General features: G+C 40.0%; 1 protein-coding gene across 4 annotated transcripts in view; it reads right to left on the minus strand.

Moving 5' to 3' along the window:
- Window positions 1-231: 231 nt before the first annotated feature.
- The window catches only part of LOC126830950 (uncharacterized), a 43975-nt gene continuing 29286 nt past the window's right edge, over window positions 232-14920 (minus strand). For 3 of the 4 annotated variants that reach the window (XM_056103072.1, XM_056103073.1, XM_050561488.2), the window contains exons 4-8: window positions 13341-13440; window positions 12488-12520; window positions 8451-9745; window positions 7327-7423; window positions 6660-6750 (exon numbers count right to left, since the gene is read on the minus strand). In XM_056103072.1, the coding sequence (XP_055959047.1) occupies window positions 6668-6750; window positions 7327-7423; window positions 8451-9745; window positions 12488-12520; window positions 13341-13440 (1608 nt within the window). In that variant the 3' untranslated portion in view covers window positions 6660-6667. Of the gene's footprint in view, window positions 455-6659; window positions 6751-7326; window positions 7424-8450; window positions 9746-12487; window positions 12521-13340; window positions 13441-14920 lie in introns of those variants that run through there. The other variant, XM_050561489.2, reaches the window with a different exon arrangement.

Genomic DNA, 14920 nt, shown 5'->3' on the forward strand with positions numbered 1-14920 from the left:
AAGAGAGCAAAATAGGAAATGATCTAAAATTCTTATTTAGGAAATGTAGATGTTCTATATTAGTTATACAAAATAAAATGTATATAGAATTACGAGACTTGGTGTTGTTCTACTGCCAGACAGACAATATCAGAGGAACATTATATATAAAACCATAAAAGCGGTGCTTAGACCAAAGGGCCAAAGTCTTGTCGGAAACTGTATGTCTTTGGTGTGCGAAACCAGAAATACCGAGATTAGATTAGTTGATGTTGATTTCCCACAGTTTTAACATTGTCCACATCTCCACACACCTACTACTGTATAGCGCTAACATCTCTATACACCCACTACTGTATAACGCCAAAATTGTCCATATCCCCACACGTCTACTACGGTATAGCGCCAACATTGTCCATATCTCTACACTTTCCAATTATGAAATGTTCACCTGTGATAATCGAGTTGCTTGTCGCTGCAAATAAACCCGTATTCCAATTCTTAAACAGCTTCGATTGCTTGTCTTTGGGTTTTCAACTGAATAAAAAAAAAAGCTTTCAACAGGTAAAAACAATTCTACCCCCTTATGCGTGGAGGTCGCCATGTTTGGTTTGGGTATGTGTTTAAATCACGACCTTTGATTGGACAGCATTATTGTTAACGCGTCTGCAGTAAAGGGGGATAACGCACCTCAAAGTTCTGAATTTCAGACTGTTCGAGATTTTGTAAAACTCGCGGTCGTTGCTTCAGGAGCAATGTTGGAAACAGGCTTGATTCGAACCAGAGACTCTCTAGGATACTGTCTGGTGTCCCTACAGTTCGATTACAATGACCCAGACCGGGACCGGGCGAAGGATGTTCAAATTAAATTGTTAGTTTTTCTTATATAACAGGGTGTTTCATTTGTTGATCTGTGAACAATCAATACTTTAAAGATACATTATGCAAGAGCTAAATCTGCCTATTGCAGGTCGTTCATTAAGGCCTGAAATGTTATCTAAATTATTAATTAGACATTTAAAATTAACTTATCCAGATCATAATCAACTCTGGATGACATCGCTAGCCTGCGATGTTTATTGGATTACGTTCCGATTTGCTGTTCGACTTCCATTCGTAATTAAATCAAAAAATGGATAATCGAGACTATGTTTTTATCCTACCGACTTTAGTAATGATGATCGAGGCTAGTCCACTATTCAATCGCTAAAATCTCGGTTCATAGTGGATCAATTTGACTGCAATTTTCAGCAAATTGGCTTTACATTATCTAGTTGTTAACTATTATAGTGAGAATCGCCAGCTCTTTAATCTCCTATAATGTATCTTTAAAGAGTAGTCCAGACGAGCATACGACTGTCCAAACTTCACGGGGGTTGGATGGCCGAATGGTTAGCACGTGCGCGCTGTATCATAAGGCCTGTCATTAAGTCAACTGGCGTGGTTTCGATTCCCCGGTTGTACGTGACAAGGAGAAGATTTACCTGTCCAACCTCGTGGGTTTTCTCCGGGTCCTCTGGTTTCCTCCCACTGAGAATTATTGAAATAAAATTAAACCATATGTTAGTCCCGGAATTACCTAGTCTGTGTCGAGTGGACGTTAAACCATCTCTCTCTCTCTCATCTCTCTCTCTCTCTCTCTCTCTAAACTTCATCATATAAATAATAGTATCCAGGTTACGATGACGTATAAAGTAAAAGAAAAACTTCACCCATTGCTACAAAATGGGGGCTCATGATGCAGTCTTGAGTGGCTTTCCTCGTGTCACATGATAGGCAGTCTACCACGTGTCCTAAAAATAATAGTATCCAGGTTACGATGACGTATAAAGTAAAAGAAAAAACTTCACCCACTGCTACAAAATGGGGGCTCATGATGCAGTCTTGGGTGGCTTTCCTCGTGTCACATAATAGGCAGTCTACCTGAATTCAAAAATCTTTTATTACATAAACAAATGACTGTAATTTCAATATCTACAAAGTATGTAAATGTTTTATTGCTATCGGTTACAGTTTAAATATACAAAGGAAACGCCATTATAGGTGAAAATATTACTGGCGTTTATTTTCTTTATTAATTAAAACTAATCATGGACGGCATAATCTCAGAAATATATTTACATTATTATTATACTTTACAGGGTGCTGTTGGGTTTGTTTTGGTTTTTTTTATCTTTTCCCATGCGTTATAGAATGTTTACTATTTTTTTTAGCATTATACAATTCTAATTAAAGTGGCAATCTGATTTCAATTTTTAACAGTTAGCAAATCGAAGCATTGGACAATTTAAAGTCAAAAGATTTTACAATTAAAAGTTAACAATCTTAAGTCAAAAATATTACAATCTTATTTTAACACTTAAAAGTAAACTAGTTTATGTTTAATTTATTGCAATATTATTTTAACAATTAAAAGTTAAAAAAAATTATATTCTTCTTTTTAACACTTACAAAAGTTAACAAATTTAGATCAAAAACGTTACAATCGTGTTTTAACACTTAACAACAATTTGTACGTAAATTTAAAGTCATCGTAAACATTACAATCGTGTTTTAACATGTAGAGCCTGTCTATTGCCAAGGGTGGTTAACCTAACAATAGGGAAAGGCCACGAACTAATACGTACTACTACAGGTAAAAAATCCCTTGGCATTTGGAATTCCATATAAGAGAAGACCGTAGCGCCGCTGTCAGGGCAAAATTTCCCTCATAGTACGCTGTATGGCGTATGCCCGTCTTCATTAGTCCAGTTGGAGCAGAACAGTAGGACGTTAAACCCCATTTCATTTCATTTCAGTACGTACACCCGAGATGTTTCCGCAAGAAGGTCAATGATTTAGTAGAACTTTGTCTCATTTCCTGTTGCATGTATCTATCTAATTACTTGTAAAATATTAATCCCAGTATGACAGCTTAATTCTGGTAAAATGTAATTACAATTAATGAATCACTATTCAATCAAGGATAGGTACATTAATATTTATTATTGAAAATGAGGAGTAGAAGGCAATGAGAGGTTTAAAGAACAGACTGTTCCAACCAGGTCACAAAACAATATATAAAAATGCAATGGTGAATTTTACGTATCTTATTATTATTATATGGCGTAAAAGTATACTTATTGCGAGATTATACGTTGTTGTCCTTGTGTTTGTTATTACCCTATTACAGAAAGTTTGCATACGCCATACATCGGCACCACGGCCTACTCTTATATCGAATTCCAACTGCCAAGGGATCTTTTACGTGCACGCCAATGTGTACACGCGACCTCGGTTTTTCGTCCCATCCGAACGACTAGACAGCTGTCCCTGTCAGGCCCTCGATCCTGCATCACTGACAAGGGGAAACCACGCCGGAAAATCTGGATGAACTTTCTCGGCAAATGCAGGAATCGAACACCCGACCTCCAGGCTAGCAAGCCAGCGTCTTACCCACTTAGTCACGTGATCCCCTCCGGGATAATAAATTGGTTTATCTGTTGTTTGAATTCGGTATCACTCTATTACAAAGCTGACCCCGCTATTCCACTCTGTATTAATAGATAGCAGAATGTAGTTAGTAAATAGTTAGGTAACCAAAATTATACATGAGTAAGGCATACAATATTTCATTGATGTTTTAGAGGTCCAACTTGGACATGAAGGGAAAATAGGGTATAGTGGGAGTTGTCCCTGAAAACGGTTTAACTTCCTACTTTTCTGTCCCAACCGGGCACGTAACCTCGGTTGTTCGTCACATCCGCCCTGCATCACTGACATGGGGAAACAACGCTGGGTAATTCCGAGGAGCTTTCTCAGTCTTGGGACTTCCTGGTTAATGAGCCGATGTCCGACATGCTGAGACCCCTTGGCACCCGTCCAATCACAAAATGGATTAGCTCCCTTCAGTCAAAATAATTCAATAATAAATTATCTCTGTTAGTCAAAATAATGAATCGGTTATGCTCAGTCAAAATAATAAATTTTCTCTGTTCAGTCAAAATAATGAATTAGCTCTGTTCAAACAAAACAATGAATTAGCACTGTTCAGTCATAAAATGGACTAGCTGCGTTCCGTCACCAAATGAATAGCCTACCGTGTCTATACGTTACTTCTTATCAACAAATCACATTAAAATAAAAACAACCGATTTCCGCTTCCTCTGAAGAACGGAAAATTTAACAGTATTTAACTGATTTTTTTTATTCTATCTATTTTCACCACAGAGACTTGTCCTATATCACCAAGTGGTCCAATATAAGCACGCATATGTCTTTGTCAAAAACGGGGAAGTTCCTTACAAATGCATGATGCTTCAGGCACATCGAAAGTAGCCTATTATAGGCAGCAGTCTAGTCTAGTCGACTGGCGTCACGTGTACACGTAAAAGAATCCGATTGGCTCATAAAAATAGGACGCTGAATCCGATTTCATTTCCGAAGAAATGGTTAGCTGGATATCCAAGACTACAAATTCGAGTGCCATTGATTGATATCAGAGGAGTCCTGCTCCGCTATTTATACACATCACTTAACAACTCATCACTTCCGGGCCACCTCTTTACATGTCTGTATCAAGGCTACGATATCTTTAAAGAGGGCTCCAGCATCTAGGATGACAATACCAATAAATATACACGAGATGGTAGCAACTCCAAAATATCCCACAGTCTGGGCAGAGATTCGAGGGTCGGGTACGCTGATATATTTTCGTTTCGTTTGCGATACTTCCTTGGCATCCACTGTCAGCTCTTGTTTGATACTGTCAGTTACCTCCACCAAACTCTGTGACGCAAGTGTCGTTGTTATTGACCACGTGATACACCCACAACTGCACACAGACTCCCCTGACGTCATCACAAAAACTGATGACGGATGAGAGCTAATAGTTGCATTGTTATATGGCAAGGTTTGCGAAACATATCCAAATGATGACGAATTTGGGTCCACATATGTGGCTGTCGATGGTGTCGGTAGCAATTCTGTTGATGCATAGCTTGATAAATATGAGGAAATCTGGGTTGCTGTTGGCAAAATATTACTGGTAAACGAAGTACCAGAAAAATCTGTTGATATCACAAATGTACTGGGTGAAACGCCCTGACTTGTTGATAAATCGGTAGCTATCAAAGATGCACTGGGTGAAACGTCGTGACTTGTGGATAAATCGGTTGCTATCAAAGATGTACTGGGAGAAATGTCCTGGCTTGTGGATAAATCGGTTGAACTAGATATTAAAGTTGTCGACGAATCTAGAAACACAAAAACGATAACATCACTTTACCGGAGAGAGAGAAAGAGAGAGGGAGTGGGAGGAGGGGGGCGGGTAGTAGGGCCAATTCAATTCATAGCGGAAAAAAGATCGGCCTTTAACCATGCATGTGTTACTCAGCTAGTGCTCAGAAGACCCCGCCCCCACCATCTAAACAATTTAAGCAGTCCATCTACCATGAATTACACAGGTAGCAAACCCCTCACCCAACTATATAAATGAGACCATCAATCAGCTAGGTGTAATACATCTAGTACACCCCTCCCCATCTATATAGTTGAGACCGTCCATCAACCATGTGTTTCACAGCTAGAAAACCCCTCCCGCACCCATCTATATAGTTTAGACCTTCAATAAACCATAATTGTGTAATACATTTAGTACACCCCCAATCTATACAGTTTATAACTTAAATAAGCCATAACACATTTAATACCCCCATCCCCAATCTATGCAGTTTAGAACCATCGATCAGCCATGTGTGTAAATATCTAGACTCCCCCCCCCCCTCAACATCTTCTATGCAGCTAAGAATCGTCTTCAACCAGATCTAGCTTTCTAATTCAGTCTAAAAATGATTTAATCATCAGTAATTGACCTTTCCGTCGACTCCGCCCACAAAAGGGTTTTAACCAATCCGCTTCGTTTGCAATTTCCCGTGAAATGACATCAATGTACCACGCTTCTTCATCTAAGACATTGTTGACATTTTGTCTTGTTTTGAAACGTTAGCAGTCATGGTAAAGCATCGTTCACACCATCCCAAACTTAGGCTGCCCCTCTACAGCTAGCTCCGCCTGAGAACAGGCCATAAGCTAATTACCCGACATTTTAAATCCTACATCGACGATTTTAGTCGAAAACACTGAGTATGCTTTTAGTAATTTTTAGGAGTATTTATTTCTTTTCTATTATCATTGAATGAAATTAAATATGTTTATTTAGCCGCTGTGTGTATGAAAGATGTCAAACTAATCAAAGCCGAATCACAAAATAGTCCTCTAATTATTCAGTATGGCGGCGCCCATAAAAGGTAATTTCAAAGAGGCGGTTTTGTTTGCGAAGACAAATTCAGGAGTATCTAACCTTGTTTTGAAAGATAAACAGATTGAAACTCTAAAGACAGTTTACAATGACAAAGAATGTATTGCAATATTACCAACTAGCACATATTATATATCGCTTTTACCGGATTGGCAGAAGTTGACATTTTGCTAAAGACATGTGTTTACATAAAACACGTGCTTGAACGGGTTATTTTTACTCTGTTATGTACATAAAGCCGTGGGCGTTTTAAATGGCGGCTAACTAGGGCAGTGATCATAATGACGTATGACGTAGATGGATCGTTGTTTATGTCTAAGGCGCGTCAATGTTGTCTAAGGTTACGTCATTTTAAAAAATGTGAGGAGCTACAGGTCTCTGACAGAAAGGTCAATCGTAAGAAGCGTAATGAATGTTGATATTACCTAATGGTTGTACACAATCTTCATTAAACATTCCATCCATATCAGAGTCTAAAAACATAATACATCATTATGAAAAGATATACAGTGTGAATCAAGGACGTGGCTGTGGATCAGTATATACCAACAATCATATTAGGGAACTATCTTCTATATGACAGCCTCTGTTATGGATGGGACGACAACACGAGATATAGCGTACAGACTGACGAGCATTCAAAAGAAAATCGATGCTGTCCGGTAAAAAATCGCCCTCATAGTGGACTGAATGGCGAAGGCCACTCGTATTCATTACCCTAGTTGTGCAGAAACGTAGGACGATATCAAATCACTATCTACAACTATTATCACTCTATTCTTATGTGCTAGATATCAATGGCCTATATTGGGCCTTTAGAGAGATAGGGGGGGGGGGGTAACGTCCACTCGACACAAAGTAGGTCATTTCGGGATTAACATATGGTTCAATAATACGCTTGCGCGTAGCAGTGGTAGAAATCCAGAGGACCCGGGAAAAACCCACGAGGTTGGACAGGCGACCCTAATCCTTGTCAAGTGATTCAAAGACAGACCGTATGATACAACGCGCACTACTAAGATTAAATTATTTATTAAAAGCAAAGATACCTTCTGGTGACGTTTCATCACATGGTTCTTCATCAATGGCACCATCACAGTCATTATCTATACCATCACCGGCAATAGCATCCGTTATTTCACACGGCTAGAATATACATAAATACACAATCATTGTGGGTAAGTGAAATGAAATGGGGTTTAACGGCCTACTATTCTGCACCGTCTGGACTAATGAAGACGGTACATACGCCAGTGCCGGATTTAGACGAAAGCAATCCCAATCCCCCCCTCCCCAAACATCACAACGAGAGAAAAATCCAACTGTGATTTTAACAGATTTAGCATATCCGGGAAAGTTGACTAATGTTTTAGACGACAGTGCGTGAAAGACAGGCTTGCCACCGTGTCACAAATATGACACACCTTGACCTGAGCCCCCCTAGATCAGGGGCATGGTGACCCATGTTTTTGCATGAGGAACAAGATCCCTTCAGGGCCCCCAATAGACAACATGTATATGTGTGTGTGGAGGAGGGGGTGGGGTGGCAATCCCTCCCAGTGCCACCGGGTAATATTGGGCTGTGTGGAACATGCCAGGGTCGATTTGTAGTATATCTGACGCACGGTATATGAAACGTCGTGCCTGTGTATAATAAACCAGTGATTGTTGTCCCATATAACTGTATAGTTTTGTTATGATTGACACCAGTTGTGCATTATGATTATAATTATATTTCTGAAAACCGCATTGAAACCGCGTGAATTTTTGCCATTTGCGACGGGGGGGTGGGGGGGGCGAAAACTCAAGGGGCGCAAAAACTCAAAACCATGACGCCAATTTTGTCATTGCGTCCCTCTCACTTAGCCCTAGATCTTAGAGCGATAGGCTTCAATCTGCCAAGTCTATTTGTATATCCGTCACTGGTCCACGCAGGATTTGCGGGTATGTTAAATAAAGATCGTTTAAACCAGAGCCAGATTTACTGAGAGAGTCTGGTCATTGGGTAATCAATGTCTCTTTGGCTTATTATCTTACACAGTTCCCGCATCTGAGCCAGTACTATACGTTCATTTCCTCTGATCACCTACTAAACTTATATATTGGGTAATAAATATTGGCGACCATGGCCAGATTATCTCTCTATATAGCGCTAGTTTCAACCAATACCTACCGTATTTATCCAAAGGAAAAAGGAGGCTATGTTTAAAATGTGGGAACTGAAAACAGACACCTTGTTCACATACAAATAACCACCAACACGTATTGACGAGTTCGCCGTCGACACACGTGTTTCGGTGTCGGTTACTTCCGTCCGGTAAAAGCTTCTACCACCGGGCAAGGTCTCCCATGGAGGAATTATAGGATTACTATTTACAAATATAGAAGATTCAAAATCGGTTTCGGTTGATAGCATCAAATTATTTATTGCTGGTTCAGGATCAGGTACGTTTCGAAGGATGTCCATGCTCGCATACTGTTCAACTGGAACTATTACTAGAAGTGCGGCATCGCCTTTCACACCATCGGACATGAGTTGGTTCACCGATATACCTTTGTTACTCGTTATGTAAGCCGTGTCATTTATGAGATCAAAACGTATCCAGTCACCGGGAAGGTCTAAATTGTAGGTCGATCCTATCTCATTGGATCCGTGTTTAATAGTTAATGCGGTGTTTGCCTCTGCAGCGATTACCCTCACGGTATCAGCGCATGATGGCACTGAGAAATAACAATTCGTCGTTCCCATTCTCCCTGCGGTCTGGATAACTATGAACTCTTTCCCCCAAGCATTGACCGGAAATAACTGCTCTACCATTTGGTCCTTTTGTTGTTTGATTTTAAATTGGGTATAGTTAGCACCACTAAAAACACTAATCGGTTTGTTCCCCAATATCCGAGTCCCGGTTAAGTCATGGATACTCTGTAATTGCCAAACCTGATACTGTGATAATGTTTCTGTGATGAAGTCCCCGCTGTAGTAATTCTGGCCGCCATATTGCAATCGCGCGGAAGAATCGCTGAAATGTAGGCGGACCTTTACTATTGTTGCTGGGTGATCTGCCACAATCGTGATCTGACAGCTGCCTACTAGACAAGTGGTTACTGCGTAGTAATCCTTCCCTATGGATTCAGTTGGAATCAGACGAGTCGCCCCTGCTGACGTGTCACTTGCGCTTTTAACAGACATCGAATACACGCTTATTTCTTCACTGGCCTCTATTAGTATTCCTAAATCAGATACACCTTCGCCATGCATCTCCAATTCATCAGAGAAGGAAATATAGTCACTAGTCTGGAAGGTTCTAGAGATAAGCAGCCTGGTATCATCAAGTGGTGTTTTAACTGTCACCGTTACAGATAAAGATGACAGACTAGAGAACACCAAATATAAAGCATCCATATTAATTACTTGCATGTTGCCAGGGAATGCCATAACAAATCTTCTACCATATGAATCTCGTTCACCTGAAAGAAAAAGCTCAAAATATAGGTTTATACATTTTAAATGGGCTATGTAGACATTTCCTGACTTTGTGATCTTTGACTGCTGATTTAGTTTTCTTCTATAATAAATGAAATGAAATGAAATGGAGTTTAACGTCCTACTTTTCTGCTCCTAACCTGGGCTAATGAAGACGGGCATACGCCATACAGTGTGCTATGAGGGAAATTTTGCCCGGACAGCGGCACTACGGCCTACTCTTATATCGAATTCCAACTGCCAGGGGATCTTTTACGTGCACGCCAATGTGTACACGGGACCTCGGTTTTCCGTCCCATCCGAACGACTAGACAGCTTTCCTTGTCAGCCCCTCCGTCCTGCATCACTGACAAGGGAGAACCACGCCGGAAAATCTGGATGAACTTTCTCGGCCAATGCAGGGATCGAACATCCGACCTCCAAGCTAGCGAGCTAGCGTCTTACCCACTTAGCCACGTGATCCCCTCTTCTATAATAACCACAACAATATGTTCTTTGTTCATAAATGAAATGAGGGGGGTTCGATGGCCGAATGGTTAGCGCGTGCACGCTGTATCATAAGGTCTTCATATTGAGTTAACTGGCGTGGTTTCGATTCCCGGTTGTACCTGACACGCGCAAACGAATTATTGAAATAAAATTGAAACATATCTAGTCCCAAAATAACCTAGTTTGTGTCGAGTGGATGTTAAACCCGACTTCTCTCTCCCATAAATGAAATGGGGCTTAACGTTCTACTGTTCTGGAGTGAATTGTGCCCGTTAGCGGCGCTACGACCTACTATTATATCGAATTCCGAGGTTTCTTTTACGTTCACGCCAACGTCTACACGGGACTTCGGTTTTGGTCCCGTACCAGACCCCGACGAACTTTCTCGGCCAACGTAGGGATCGAACGCGGATTCACCTTCATGTTAGCGAGTCGACGTTTTACTCACTGGGCCTAAATGGCTCCCACCTCGTTCATAAATTGGCGACAAGACAAATAATTAGTGAAGACTTGGCAATTATTTCGTGAGTTTATAGATTTAAAGAAATCAATATTGCCGATAGAATCGATGATACATTACCATACACTAGTATGCTGCGAGATTTACCTAAATGTGCCGCGAAATTTTGAATCGGCACACTAAGAAAATGCGAAAAACCAGTGATCCCAAATGAGTATTCACTGGTGTCTGCTGATAAGTTCATAGCTCTGTTTTCTTTATTTAGTTTGAGTCATTCTATGTGTCTATGACTAGTCTCTGTTTACGGTTGTATGCCGTCTGGCTTGCCATGTTTTTATTTTGCAAAATTGAAATATTTTTCATATATATTTAGCCAGGTGTGCCGCAATTTTTTCATGTGTTCCAAGATGTGCCGCTGGCAAAACACGTTAAGAATCAATGTCATAGAGAAACGGTTGTTTATTGGGGCCCCCGTTTACATTAGCCAGTCGTAGCAGAACAGTGGACGTTAAACCCCATTTCATTTCATTTGGTCATCTAAAATGTACATCTATTGTTAAACCCCACTTAATGTCTTTTTCATTTTTATTGGCGTACTTAGGAATCACAGAATTAGATTGGTCTCTCTGCGTGCACAGTCGTCATAGAAGCCACTGCCGATTATTGAGTAATGCGCCGACTCATTAATCAGGAGAGCCCGAGTAAGGTCCGCGGAATTTTGCAGCTTGGAATCCCTATAGCAGTGGTACAGGCCGACGTTGGAGTGCACGTAAAAGAAACTTGATAGTTGTAATTTGAAAGTGACAGAATCGCCGTTATTAGGGCAAAACTGAGTTCATAGAACAGTACATGGCGTATGCCCTTTTTCATTAGATTGGTCTCTCTGCATGCACAGTTCACAGCCGTCACAGAAGCCACTGCGGACTGTGAGTAAGGCGCTGACACATTAACCAGGAGCTACTAGGACGAAATATACACGGGCTTTTGCAGCTTGGAATCCCTTTATCAGTGGTGCAGGACCGACGTTGGTGTGCACGTAAAAGAATCTTGACAGTTGCAACTCGATGAGGAATTGGCGGAATCTACGCTATTCGGGCAAAACTGAGTTCATAGAACCATACATGGCGTATACACATCGTCATTTGCCAGGCTGGTACAGAGAAGTAGATTGTTAAACCCCATTTCATTTTCATAGCAGCAATAGCTGCCAATAGGCCTTTATCATAGTACCGAGTTTCTCAATTTTAATGTCTGCTATAGTTTATTGACAGCTCGGGATTGTGGTCGAAATTTCCAGAAATATCCCGAGAATATTTTAACCGACCAGTTATATATATAATGCTAAGCTCGTGGATAGCTGTCCACGTGGTCAATACAGGAATGTCTTGTGATTGCCATGTAAAGTTGGTTACATCAGTTCTTGCAGTTAGACGTCTAATTATCGGAATACACATTTTATTTTCCATCCGAAAGGGAATGTCAATCACATTTCGAATACCCGGTGTATTTTCCATCCGAAAGGGATGTCATTGACAGACCCTCTGATCAAATGCGTGAGACCATTCAGTCCCGCCCTCTTCCCATCCCACTCCGCCCCCTTCAGTGACCAGAGAGAAATGTTTATATACAGCACAGCAGAAGCTGAATGTCAATATCATACACATTTTGTTATGTTCGATTTTAGTCTCTCATTTGGACGTATAACCAGGAGTGTGTGTATGTGGATATTTGGGTGTCTTCGAAAAGGGCCGAATAATAGAAATAATACACAACAAACCTGACACGAATTCCTTGCAGTCTTGACCAGATACTGAAAAGAGAAAACATGAAAACTGTATATAAAAACTTCGACGAATTTGGTTATTTGATAAACATTTCATTGTTTTGTCTGCTATACAATATTTGTAAAATAAAAAGAATAATTTGTTTTAGTAAACTTAAAAAATTGCTAAAATCAAATATGGGCTAATATATTGATTTGAAAAAAAGATCATAAGTTCTAGAAATATGAAAATGTAAAATTTTGAATATTCGAATAGTACAAACTAGCAATTGTACCACTATAACAAGATTGTGTCGTTCTATGAACGTAGGTGTATGGTTTATTTTAAAGTAGTGTAAGGGTTGTTTTAATGTGGACGTCAGTTTATTTTACAGTGGGCGATGCAAGGTTATTTTACAGTCGGTGAAGTAAAGTCATTTTACAGTGGGTGATGTAAGGTTATTTTACAGTGGATGATGTAAGGTCATTTTACAGTGGGTGATGTAAGGTTATTTTACAGTGGGTGATGTAAGGTTATTTTACAGTCGGTGATGTAAGGTTTTTACAGTGGGTGATGTAAGGTTATTTTACAGTGGGTGATGTAAGGTTTTTACAGTGTGGGTTGGTGTAAGGTTAGTTTGCAGTGGGTGTGATTTTACAGTGGGTGATGTAAGGTTAGTATACAGTGGGTGTTGTAAGATTATTATACAGTGGGAGTAATGTTATTCTACAGTGAGTGCTATTTTACAATGGAGTAATGTTTTTGCCCAATGTTCTTTTATAGTGGGTGATACACTAGGATACACTAGATGTATATGGAGGGTTTTATAGTGTGGGTGATCAAAGACATGGAAAACTATCACATTACCTGCTTGATCTATATTAAAAGGGCAGATGTCTTCATCTATCAAACCATCACAGTCGTTGTCTACTGTATCACCATGGCCTGTGTCACTCACAATACACAGCTACAAATAAATAATGTCACATCACAACATGAGACATAAAAGGTTGTCAAGCGATTACAACAAGGTTTACTTTAAATCCTTTTAACATTTTTTATAATTGGATTGCATCGGCTGTTCAAAAGACCAAGGCTGGGCGCACACTGGTTCAGTAATCTGGTTAAAACACAGATCCTATTTCGTTTAAGTTTTTTTTATAGTTCAAAATTTCGTTTTACTTGTCTTCAGAACACCAGGGTCTGGAAGAGTTGTTATATAAGCCGCGTTTTGATTAATATGAGGGATTAGCCAATGAAACGGTCTGTTATGGTGAGTTCCTGGCGTGCGATGCACGGAACTGTGGATAAACCAATGCTGGTTGATTAATCAATGTCTGACGTCATATGGTCAAAAGCCGCTGATATGACCTCTGACGCGACCTATCTCTAGAACTGGCCAGATCTTCATGTAGTTTTGGCCATCGAAAGTATAAAAAAACGAAACGAAATATAGATCTATATTTTAATCAGATTGACTGTTTCAGTTCCTCGTAATATCACTTTATATTAGTAAAATTTATATGCATAGCGAAACATCGCTAGGGAGATAGAGAGAGAGAGAGAAAGAGAGAGAGAGAGATGGGTTTAACGTCTACTCAACACAAACTAGGTTTCGGGATTAACATATGGTTTAATTTTATTTCAATAATTCGCTTGTGCGTAGGGGTCTTTAGCAGTGGGAGGAAACCGGAGGACCCGGAGAAAACCCACGAGGTTGGACAGGCGACCCCACTCCTTGTCACGTACAACCGCGGATTCGAAACCACGCCAGTTGACTCAATGACAGGCCTTATGATACAGCACGCACGTGCTAACCATTCGACCATCCACCACCCACATGGAGATATATTAGGTGTAAAACCTCGTACATAAAAATAATACTTTTATTTTACCAAGAGCGCGAGGAAATTATTAATGTAAAAGCCTGGTAGAGCAAAACAATATTAATTGTTGTAAAACTCGTATATAAAAACAATATTTGTTGTAAATCTCGTATTTCAAAACAATATTTGTTGTAAAACTCGTATATCAAAACAATATTTGTTGTAAAACTCGTATATCAAAACAATATTTGTTGTAAAACCTCATACATCAAGACAACATTTGTTGTAAAAACCTCGTACATCAAGTCAATATTAGGTGCAAAACCCTGTGAATCCAGTTGATATTTGCTGTAAAGTCTCGTTTTTCAAGACAATATTTGTTGTAACACCTCATACACCAAGACGTGTACCCTTAACCCTATCCATTGGAGTGGCTAACGGTGAGTGTGGAAGTTATCCACCTCGCCAACCTGCTTGGAAGTTATCCAACTCGCCAACCTGCTTGAAAATAGTCTCCTAATTAAAGTTTAGTTATTGGTCGTGGGGGAGGGAGGGTGCATCATAAAGTCCGTCATTGAGTCAAGTCACGTGGTTTCGATTTCCCGCATGTATGTACGTGAC

Source organism: Patella vulgata, chromosome 8 (genome assembly GCF_932274485.2).
Source record: "Patella vulgata chromosome 8, xgPatVulg1.2, whole genome shotgun sequence".
In the NCBI taxonomy this organism is placed as follows: Eukaryota; Metazoa; Mollusca; class Gastropoda; family Patellidae; genus Patella; species Patella vulgata.